Here is an 11,725-nt window from a genome sequence, read left to right on the forward strand (position 1 = left end):
ATTTGTTTCTGTACTTAGGAAGCACAATATCAAGACTTGTGTCTTGATAAATTAAATAAAGCATTTGCTTTATTTTCTTTTAAATTGATAATGTTAAATTAGGGGCTTTTGTTAACTGGGAGCTTTTGTGACTAACTCATCTCTAATTTTTGCAAGCTTAAATCTTAGCTTTTCGAAGACAAGCTCTTCACCACGTTTAGCATGACCCTGCTTGGCATCTGAACAGATCAATGTAAACTACAGTCATTTTCTCCTTCTTGAATGTATCACTATGACTTGCATGGTATATATTCCTTTTCACACCAAGTTCAGCTGTAGCCTCAAAGCTGCCACTGTGTTAGCTCAAGCCTATAGGTGTAGGAATAGTCTAATATGACATGATGTATAGGAGCTGCCTCTCTTGTATGCCTCTCCTACTGCACTCAATTCTTGTTCCTTCTGCAAATGTGCTGTCTTCGTAAGTTATGCTGCTGATGTGCTGCATGGTGTCACTTAATTCTGTTTAGGCTGCTTGCTCTTCACTTACTGTAATTCCTGCTGCCTCTCTGCCATGGGTCAGTGTGGCAAGCAGAGGTGCCACAAAGTCCAACAAAGAAGGTGAATGTAAAATGCTGGTGGAACTGCAACCATCAAGCTCTGTTGGAAACAGTTACTCATCTCTCCAAAGAGCTCTTTCTGCTTCGTTAAAGAAACGTGGTCTGTGGGAATGCTAACAGAGAAATCTTGAAGACAGCTAGAACTCTTTTAAGTTACTGCATTGTGAATAACTGAGCAAATTTTGGTTTGGTCAGTGCAGCTAAGGATAGGATAATACTTGAACACATCTATTTAAGTTCCTAAATCCTTGTACAAATGTATTCTCTTATTTTTTCAGGGTGCGTTTGGTAGAGAGAGGTTCTCCACACAGTCTGCCACTTATGGAGTCTGGGAAGGTGAGACTTTGGAGCATCCTTCCTCCTCATGACCAGTACCTGGATAGTGAGCTGCTTCAGCTGGACCTCAGTACAAAATCTGTGCAACAAGCTTCGTTAATCACAGTATGTCTAGGAGAGTCATTAGAGAGAGTGCAAAATGAACAGCTATTAAAATGAAGCCGGGTGCAGGAAGTGAAGCAATAGGATATGTTGCTAAAACTGAAAATATCAGAGGCCTTCATGTGGAAGACATTTTTCAGGTGTGAAACAAACTTCAAGTCTAAAGCTGCAAAATAGTTCTTGGACTTGAAAAAATTGAGCAACTTGGTAGGAAGATACGATTGATAGCTATGGTACAGAGAAGAGCAGAAAGAGAAGACTGCACAGATTTTTGACTTCTGTGGCTCTGCATTAACTTTTCTTTTGATGAATTCAAGTTCTGTTAACTTCCATTTGCTTCTTATTCCAGATTCTTCCAGGGGTCAAGGTCATCATAGCACACACGGAAACCAAGGGACCTCTGGGAGACTCGCATTTAGGAGAGGTAAAGCTTTGATGCTGCTGTACTTGTAGTGATTTAATATATAGATAAATCATATCAGATGAATGCCTACCTCTTAATCACCTTAATGTGGCAAGTGAATGAACTCCGCAGAGAGCTGGAACAGTTTACATGCTTATATGTACGTCTGCGTGGTTTCCTCCCTCCCCTGCCAAACTATGCATATATATGTATATAAAACTCTTTTTTAGTCCTTTTTCCTGGTCATTTTCTGTGAGGCAGAAGTTAATGACTTATTTTAATAAAACTACTCCTGGCATTTTAGGAGAAACAAAATTGTCAGTGGAACAGATCTTGTAAATCTAGAAATGCTGCTGCCTGGGTCTGGCAAAATAACCAGTGTTTCTATGGGAATTATTCCCTTTTGGTTTGTTGCTTGTTTCGGTTTTTATCTCCTAGATATGGGTGAGTAGCCCACACAATGCTACTGGTTACTACACAGTGTATGGAGAAGAGGCACTGCACGCTGATCACTTTACTGCTCGCTTGAGTTTTGGAGACACTCAGACCATATGGGCTCGGACTGGGTACCTTGGCTTTCTGCGCAGAACAGAACTTACTGATGCTAGTGGAGGTGAGAGAAACCCAATATGCTTGTAGAGGCATGTGTTGGAAACTACTTGGGGTAGCTGAGCTAGCAAAGAGAAAGCTGTCCTGCAAGTTTATCCTGACTTCCACCAGATCCTGTGCTGGATGTAACAGGAATCGTTCATTACTCGCTACCTGTCAGAGCTGGTAGAGCATGATAAAACACTCGACCAAGGGGTTCTGAGCTTTCCTCCCCTCTCATTTTCTAGGGTAACGACTTAACCTGCAGGGCACAGCTCTGCACAGGATGCTTTGGTGGAATTGTGTTTCTGCCACTGTTCAAAGTGAAAGGGCCCCCTGTTCTTGAGAAAGCTGGTAGTTGAGAAATTGGAATCTGTGAGCAGGCATTCACAAAGGAAGAGAGGTGAGAAGGCAGCATATTACTATAGCAAGGTTTTGTGCCTTGGAGCTTTCTGAAAACTCATACAGAGATGTTTATCCCTGTGGAACAATCCCAGTTGTCCTTGAGTTTGTCAGCATTTGAGAGACTATATATGGTGAAATATCACAGCCAAGTATGCAGGAAACACAAGTCTGCTTTTTGTCTCAAGTTACATGCTTGGACAGAATTATAAAACAGGTGCCAGAAAACCCAAAGTTGAACTGAGCAGAGTTACTGGATGGACATGGCAATGAGGAGAGCATGGCCTTAGGAGAGCTTTGCTTATTTAACCTAGCAAAGCTAAGTCTGAGGAGATAGGCTGTTCTCACTGAATTAACTGTGGGGAACTTCAGAAGCTGACTGTTGCTGGTATGAGAACAGTGGGTGTAAACTGGTTTCGAAAAGAAAAATAAAAGTTACCTCTGGAAATTGGAAAGTGTTCTTGTTGATTAGAGGAGAGAAGTTCTCTGGGAAGAAGAGTGGGACAAAAAGATGCTTTAACAGTGTATCTTGAATGGATTTATGACTTGAGATTACATGAGAAAAGGGACAGAATTAGATTACCCAGAAATTCTTTTTAGCCTGAATTCACTTGCTTGGAGTCAATAGGCAGAAGTCCTACGTGCCCTCTTAATTCTCTTCTCTCCAAATGGTAGAGCTTGCTGTGTATTACAGACTCTTTCTTCTAGGAAGCACCTTAGAACATCAGGAATAAGTACATACAAATGACCGTGTTTGTTCTGTAGATCTGATGGTGTTTCTAATGTCTGTGCTATGTTGCAGAGAGGCACGATGCCCTCTATGTGGTAGGCTCTTTGGATGAAACACTGGAGCTCAGAGGAATGAGGTACCATCCCATTGATATAGAGACCTCTGTAATAAGAGCACATAAAAGCATTGCAGAATGGTAAGAGCCTCAGTATTACTTTTCTGTATTCTTTTATTCTAAAGCAGCAGAAACTAAGCTTCATGGAACAGAGCTTAGACTGAGAGCTTGCTGTAGAGTGAACTCATTAAAAGTTTGCATAGAAACTACTGCAGTGAGAGTAACTGAAATATTATGTCCCTCTTGACCCTGCCTCCAATGCTAAAAACAAAATAAAACCCACACCTTTATGAGAGTTTGATCTTCATAGTCTGAAAGACAGGAATGGCAGGATGGGAACAGGGCAGGACAGCCTTGACTTCCCTGACTCTGTCAGAATGTACATGCTTGGATGTGGTAAACACATCTTCAGGATTTCAGCCTGGACAAGAGAAGGCTCCTTAAGGGGAGACCTTAGAGCAGCTCCCAGTGCCTAAAGGAGCTACAAGAAACCTGGAGAGGGGCTTTGGACAAGGGTCTTTAGGGACAGGACAAGGGGAATGGCTTTAACCTGCCAGAGGGGAGACCGAGATGAGTTCTTAGGCAGAAGCTCTTTACTGTGAGGGTGCTGGGGTGCTGGCACAGGGTGCCCAGAGAAGCTGTGGCTGCCCCATCCCTGGCAGTGTTCAAGGCCAGGTTGGACAAAGTGGCTTGGAGCACCCTGCTCTAGTGGAAGGTGTCCCTGCCCATGGCAGGGGGTTGGACCTGGATGGGCTTTAAGGTCCCTTCAAGCAAGTGCAAAGGACTTTTAAATACACGACTGTGGACATGTAAGAGAAAAGGACCTACTTATATTTTGTACATGGACAATTAAAACAAACGGTGGCAGAATATTCCAAGAACTTACAGTTTTCATACTTCCTGACTTATTAATATTTTCACATTAATATTCTATCACGTGTTCTCATTTCTTATATTGTTCAAGTACTTACAAAATGTCTTTCCAGTGAGTCCCTCTCTGATAACTAGCTTCATTTGAGTGTTGTTTTTTTCTCACCACTTCTATCTGTATCATGCCAACAGTGCTGTGTTTACATGGACCAACTTGCTTGTGGTGGTTGTGGAGTTGGAAGGCTCAGAACAAGAAGCGTTGGACCTGGTTGCTCTGGTAACAAACGTGGTTCTGGAAGAGCATTATCTTATAGTAGGTGTTGTAGTCATTGTGGACCCCGGTGTTATTCCTATCAATTCCCGTGGTGAGAAACAACGGATGCACTTGAGAGACGGGTTTTTAGCTGACCAGTTGGATCCTATTTATGTTGCCTACAACATGTGAAAAGAGAAAAATCACAGCAAGGCTAACACACCAAAATAAAGGGACTTTCCAAATAGTAACATTGGAACCCATTTTCTGTGGTTTTAAAAGCTGTTGAAAGGGAAATGGAGATGCTCCTCTTCACAGACGTTCATCTCTCAGATTGCATTTGCTTTCATAAATCCATTGTAACAGTTGCAGCTGACTTAGGATGGAGAGTTTACTGAATTCCTGAAGGAAGCTTGTGAGAACTGTGATGGACCAGTGGTTTTTCTACACTAATTCTGAATGTCAGTACTTGATGCACTGCATAAAAGGACATAAAGCAGGGTGGGGAGAAAACACCAGCTGTGAGGACAACTCCTGGAAACAGTACTGAGTCGTGAGTACCCGTTTGGAGTTCACCCTCCATGTGATTGTTTGCAATATATTGGCAGTATCTGGGTTCAGGCGTCACTTTCAAGACTGCACACATCTCTGCCATATTCTCTACTGTAATGAAAGGAATTTTGCACATATTTGCAATTTTAAAAATGCAGCCTTTTTATTTGAAATCACTGAGTTGCCCCCATTCAGAAGAAATTCAGTCCAATCCCAGATTCAGTATAACAGCAATTATGCTGCTGTTCAGCTTTTTTTGTACCAAGCGAAAACAAATACTGCAGCTGTAAAAACGTTACTTATTGTGCCATGCTGGACTCTGTAATGCTATAAACTTTGTAATAAAATATAAATTAATATCCACTTTTAACCACTCGATGCAGGAGCCTTCACTGCTCTTACTGTTGTAACTTCAAGTTGCTTGTTTTCATAGCATTAGCTGTGTTCTGCCCTGCATAAAAACAAGTATTTGAAAACTCATTCCAAAGCCAACAATCTCTGAATGTTTCATAGAAATGTTTATGAAGCATGGTCTTATATGTTTTCCCTGAATATCCTATGTTAAAATTTATTATAGTGCTTTTACTGGGGTTTTTTCCCCACCATGGAAACTATACTCAGTGTTAGTTAGCTTGATCTGCTGTGGTACAAAATGCCTTGGTTTTCAGACTGTCTTGTTCAAGCTGCAGTATCCAGTTGGTTGGCTCACACTCAGCTGATGAGAGTTATGAAGTTTCTGCCTGATCTAATATTGCAGCGCACCTAATTCAGAAAGAGAATGTGAAGTGATTCAAATACTTCCTGTATTTGAAGGTAAGACAAGACTAACAAATAATTATTTTTATAGAGTTGTTGAAGAGCTACATAATTTCTTTTATATATATATACATATATATATATAATGCATGAGTTTGGCAGAAGAGCCAGGTTATTCTGCAAGGCAGTTCTGCCTGGATCAGTGCCTAAGGAAGATGGATGTCACTCTCCCAGTACGAGGGTATCAAATTGACTCTTTGTCAAATGTAAACTGTAAAATCTTCAACAAAAAGCTTCCATCTACAGTAGTCCTTTGCCCTTGTGGTGTCTGGCTGTGGTGTATCATACAGCTGCATACTCTGACTGTAATTATGTACAGAACTTGAGTAACTTATTAAATAACAGCAACCTCTAACAGTGGGCTGTGGGACACTGCTTGTGACAGAACAGCTGGTGAAAGGAAAGAACTACCTAACCCCATTTTAATAGTGTGGTTTTTTAGCACATAAAGCATTGTGAGATTTTTGTATTGAGCTATAGCTGGCAGTGAGACGAGTTGCCTTGTAAACTAAACCTAACGCAGAAAGCACATTAAACAGTTCAAAACAGTCTGGCTTGCTGAGTGCCGAAATGCTGTTAGATCAAAACCGCAGCTCCTCCGTAGTGCAGTTTTCACCAGTGTTTTGGAGAGGTTTAATGCCTGAAGAGCCTTTTTTGCTGCAGAATTTCATTACAATTAAAGCAATTGCACATCCTCAAAGCCTGGATGTTCCCGAGTTTACTCTGTTCTGAGTATATATCGCCATGCGTTGGGGCACGGCACTGCCCTGTGGGGGGGTCCTCCCCTCAACTGGCAACTGCCACACACCGAAGGGGGGGAAACATCCCTCCCCTCAGCAAGGCCGCACTTACTTCACACAGCAAAGCCAGCGCTGAGCCGGGCAGCACAAAGGGAAGACGGCACCGGAGGAGCCGGCAGGGACACGGCTCCGCCTCGCCTCCGCTGTCACGCACCTCCGGAGGGACAGGAGGCGCACCACAAAATGACGGCCGCTCCACCCCGCTTCCTGCCGTCACCACCGTGCGCCGCCGCTTCCGTATGGGGCCGGGCTTGGGCTCTCGCGGAGCGGCCCCACGGGTGCGAGCAGTGCGGGGAGGAATTCGCGCAGGCGGGCGCGCTGGCCAAGCACCGCCGTGTGCACAGCGAGGAGAAGCCGTACCGCTGCCCGCGGTGCGCCACAGCGTTCGCCCTCCCCTCGGGACTGGTTCTCCACAAGCGCGCGCACTGCTGCGCGCTCTGCGGCAAGGCGTTCATCGCCTCATCGCACCTCGCCCTGCACCTCCCTCCGCTCCCGGAGTCGGGCGAGAGGAGCTCCGTGCGCTCCGCCTGCGGGAAGGCTTTCAAGCGGCACGGGAAGACGCGCGGGGCGCGGGAGCCTCAGCGCTGCTCGCTCTGCGGCAGGGCCTTTGCGGGGCCGCGTACCTGCGGCTCCACATGAGGGCGCACAGCGGGGAGCGGCCGTACCAATGCTCGCTTTGCAGCCGCGCGTCTGCCGGGGTTTCTGCCTTTGAAAGGCGCTGTGAAAAGCGGCAGCAGGATGAGGAGGGGCCTGGTAGACCCAGGGCCGTAGCCACCAAGGCAAAAGCACTGGGTGGTAATGAAGAGCAGGAGCAGAAACAGCAGCAGCAAGGTGACGGTGCTGAGCAGGCTCACCAGGCTGACCCGAAGCAGCAGCAGGAGGTGGAAAGGGTGTAAAAGTCACTGAAACAAGAACTGTTCTTGGTCCTCCACAACATGGTTCACAGGAAGTAGCGTCTGGTTTAGTTCTTACCGAAAGAGAAGGATGTGCTGCATGAGACCGTGTTTCCAAATGTGATGTGAGGTTCAGCATCTGTGGGGCGCAGCACATGCATGGGAATCTGCTGAGGGTCCCTGCAGTCACTGTGCTGTACAGAGCCCTCTGTGGTTACCCCCTGCTCACAGGCCCCAGTGGTTTTCTTTGGTGTCAGCAGCATTTTCTGACACAGACTTCCAGGGGTTCCTGACCAAAGCACCTGCTTTAACTCAGATTGAATGGGGAATGCTGCTCTGCGTGCAGAAATAAATAAAGTTGTAATCTATTAAATGAAGGCAAAGGTTTTGGAAGAGGCAAGGGAAGTGGCACAGAAAACAGATTTGTACCAACAGTGGGGTTAGGAAACAAACGTGAATTTGTCTTGCAGAATGTGTTTTGTTTTTAAAAGCACTGTACATGGTGAGAAGATGGCATCTTTGAGCCTTTTCAGGTTTCTCACTCTTAATTACAACAAGGCATTGTACTCTAGCATAAAGATAATGCTGTCTGTGAAGTGCTTTTAAAGCGTTCTAGGTTTTACTGCCAGAGTAACTTCACTCACCTTTCTCAAAACTAATGAAGAAAGGTGCCAAAAATCTGTCATTCATCTTAGATTGAATGAGTTTGACATCTGAAATGTCAGCGTGTAACAAAGGTGCAAGAATTTGTTTATTTACTTATTTATACCTGATCTTTCAGGAGCGTAAAATGTAGCAACAAGGGAATTCTGAGGCCTTCACTGTCACCATGCTGAAGGAATGAGGCAAGATGCCACAAAAGGGTTGCTGTCCAAGCATCACGCTTCAGATATACTCTGGGGTGTGAGATTGGACTCCATCGAGTGCTAAGTGACTTTGCAGACATTACTAGAACTGCTGTTACTGCAGCCAGTGTTCTTGTGAGCCAGCACTTCGTACTGACATTTATAAGCTCCGTACAGCATCAGCACTACTGTGAGGCTACTTTACGCCTTTATGTATTGCTTGTTGTTACCTAGGAAGCAGCAGGAAAAAAGGAAGCAGTGAGTTCATTTGAAGTGCACATTCCTAATTTTCTGTTCCATCTCCCCAGTTCTCTGTATCAAGTCCCTGATTATTTTAATGCTGTTTCCCTGCCACTGTGTGAAAACATGTTGTATGCGCTTTAAGGATCTGTTTGAGAGGCTTCTGGTTTTGGTTTCTAGAGCATATTTACAACTCCATTTTAAGGCCAGAAACTGAATTTTCTGAACGCTTGCACGTACAAAGTATTACCAGAAACCATGTCACTAGGTGACAGAACTAGGTTACATCTAAGAACTGATTTACAGCTAACACAACTGCATTAGATAATGCTCTTAACCTTTTGCACTTCAAGATTTACTTGATGCTGGGTATACTAAGGTTTAACTCTTTTTGTTGAACTGGTGTTTCTATTCAGCTGGTGAATATGCTCTAGATATTTCCATGGTCAGGTATTTCAGATGTTTCTAAGGCAGTTTCTTTTCATGACAAATTCTAATGTAAAGTTTTGTTGTAGTCTTTAAATCCTGTTTGGTGACCAGTTGTGTTGTTTAGGAGGGACTAGGCACACTGGGGCTCACTTCCAATTCAGTTATGCCAGTGCCATATATAAGCAGAGTTCTATCTTTTTATTTCAATACATGTTATTAAAATAATATACACCACTGTCTTTTCCTTCAGTCCCTTTTTAATCCTGTTCTCACCTAAACATAAAAGTTTGCTTATGAAAATGAAAAACACTTGCTAATTTTCTAGCATTCCTTAAAATATGCTTGCACAGTAGTGATTTGTCTTTACTTCTGGCATTTTTCTCTGCCAAACCCAGGTAACAGTGCCGTGGTGGTTCTGTCTGTACTTGGAATGTGGTGTGCCCACATGCAGAATCAAGATTTCAGTGGCAAGCAAATATAAAAGTGGCCTTTTAAAGATCAGGTTTATAGTTTATCAAGGTGTATAGTTTTTAAAGATCAGGTTTATATCAGGTTGCTGCTGAATCATTTTGGAGGTGGTTTGGTTTGGTTAAAAAACTTCCCATTTTGCTCTTCTACTTCCTTGCTCTGTCAGCTGCCTTCCCCTTGCAGTCCACACTGTTGGGGGTGCAGATGATTTTGGACTTTGTACCATAAAATCCAGTGTTGAGAGTACTTCACAATGGAAAACCTGCAAATGCGTTCTAATGCCCCGAATGTTGCAGTACAGTGCAATACATCCTTCTGATTTAATATCTGTTGGGGGAACAACTTCAGTCTGTGGATCATTCACTGCCACTTCCTTAGGAAGCACGTTTTTCAGTGTAACATACAGAGGGAGCAGGAAGGTGCTTCCATGTCACTGCAGTGCTGGGATGCAGGATCATGTCTCGGTGCCGTAACAGCGTGAAGCTCTCAAGGTGTGGGAAACGTGAAGTGCTTTGTTTGTGCCATTGTTTTACTCCATCCAGCAAGGTTGGGAATGTTCCTTCCTGGGGTCTGTAAAAATCCACCGTTACTTTGCAGATGATTTGTGGAAAAGGCATGTTTTGTACTGGAGATCCGTTATCTGTCTCACTGTCATTCCATGAATGATTCATCCTGGATGCGCTTCTGTTGACAGGTAACAGGATGAAGAATGCTTTTCAGGTGTGCTCACAGCAATGATCAGCACTCCCAGTACAGTCAGGACACAGTGTGGGTTTTTGAGGGGTCTGAACAGCTGACTACCACCATGTGGGTATGACAAGAGCTGCATGGGGTGTTTTCCTGGGATTCTGTCTGTGGTGGGAAGTTTCTGTGGGCTTTTGTCCTGTCTTTGTCCAGTCCTTGTCAGGGCGGGTGTTCCTCCCACACCTGACAAGAGGCACAAGTTCTGGGTGTTTAGATTGAATATTAGGAGCAATTCCTTTCCCAAAGGGTGGTCAGGCATTTTAACTGTCCCTGGAAGTGTTCCCAACTGTGTAGACAAGGGCCTTAGGGACATGGTTTTGTGGTGGCCTTGGCAGTGCTGGGGTACAGGTTGGACTTGATGATCTTAAAGGTGTTTTCCAACCTGGTCGATTCTGTGATTCTCCTGTGCCAGGTAAAGACTCTGTGAGTTCCCAGAAGTGGGGGTACCAGAAACATGCATACCTGTGCTGTGTCATTCCCTGCTCCTACGTGTCATTGCTCACAAGGGAAGGACAGCCTGCTCCGTGTCTCCCTGGCTCTGCAGGCTTCAAGCCATGCTGCTGCACAGCTGTGCAGAGCTGCTGAAAAGGCTCAGTCTTGGGGAAGGATTCCTCACCGTGGGAGCACTGCTGGTGAGGTGAGACAGAAGGCAAGTGGGACTTGGAGACCTTCCAGGCAGCCTCACCAGCAGAACCTTGTGTAGAAGCATCTGACCCCTCTGCTGAACTCAGGTTCAGGCTTAAGAGAGGGTCCCATGAACCCTGCCTAACCCTGGGGACACTGGGACAGGCAGCCTCCCCATTCATTGTCCTCCCACACTGCTTCAGGTCTTTGGAAATGTTGGAAACAGCTGATCAAGATGAGGATGTTAAAAATGTGGTGGAAGTAACTCGGATGCTAAACAAGTTCTCAGCAAATGGACAATTCCCTGGGATGGCATAGCTGGGTTTTAATTGCAGATGCAGTACAAGATGTTGTCTTTCTTGTGTACATGTCTGCCCAAGTGTCTACTTTCACAGCTTGGGGGAGGCAGATGAGAATAGCAAGATGGTCCCTGTGCAAAGACATGTCACTTTGTGCATGAAATCGTAATGAAATGTGTAATGAGGTAGAAAAAACATCTCTGGGCATCTTTGTTGTGGATTTGTCACTATAGATGCTGCTAGCCATGAATGCCTAACTCAGAGCAATTGCTAAACTGCACAGCAAGTGCACTGGACAAGGCTTCAGGGGAATTGTCTTTAGTTTTGGCCTTGCAAAGGTTCACCAGTGCAAGCCCCTGCATGACCTTTGTCAGCAGTGTACACATCCTCAACAGCAGCAGCCCCATGGAGGTGCATTGTGCTCTTTTGGCCTTGCACGTACATCTGCCAGTCTGGACAGCCAGAGTGATGCCAGGGAAGAGTTGAAGGGTCCATGCCCAACAAGCAACCCAGGGGCATGAGCTGCAGCAGTGCTTGAGGCTGCATACTCCAGCCTGCTCCTGTGACAGTGCAGGCAACTGAGGAGCTGCATGGGACAAAAAGACACGCTTTTCACCAGC

The 11,725-nt window shown here is 44.9% G+C and overlaps 1 protein-coding gene across 5 annotated transcripts in view; it reads left to right on the top strand.

Annotated features, from left to right (window-relative positions):
* DIP2A (disco interacting protein 2 homolog A) overlaps positions 1-5,317 on the top strand; it is a 99,654-nt gene extending 94,337 nt beyond the window's left edge. For all 5 annotated transcript variants that reach the window (XM_062602938.1, XM_062602939.1, XM_062602947.1 and 2 more), the window contains 5 exons: positions 875-932; positions 1,384-1,458; positions 1,876-2,050; positions 3,230-3,353; positions 4,335-5,317. In XM_062602938.1, coding sequence (XP_062458922.1) covers positions 875-932; positions 1,384-1,458; positions 1,876-2,050; positions 3,230-3,353; positions 4,335-4,587 — 685 coding nt within the window. In that variant the 3' untranslated portion in view covers positions 4,588-5,317. The remainder of the gene's footprint in view (positions 1-874; positions 933-1,383; positions 1,459-1,875; positions 2,051-3,229; positions 3,354-4,334) is intronic.
* The last annotated feature ends 6,408 nt before the right edge of the window (positions 5,318-11,725 follow it).

The sequence above is a fragment of the Pezoporus occidentalis genome, unplaced genomic scaffold, assembly GCF_034315485.1.
Source record: "Pezoporus occidentalis ecotype Australia unplaced genomic scaffold, CSIRO_AGI_Poc_V1 ctg118, whole genome shotgun sequence".
In the NCBI taxonomy this organism is placed as follows: domain Eukaryota; kingdom Metazoa; phylum Chordata; class Aves; order Psittaciformes; family Psittacidae; genus Pezoporus; species Pezoporus occidentalis.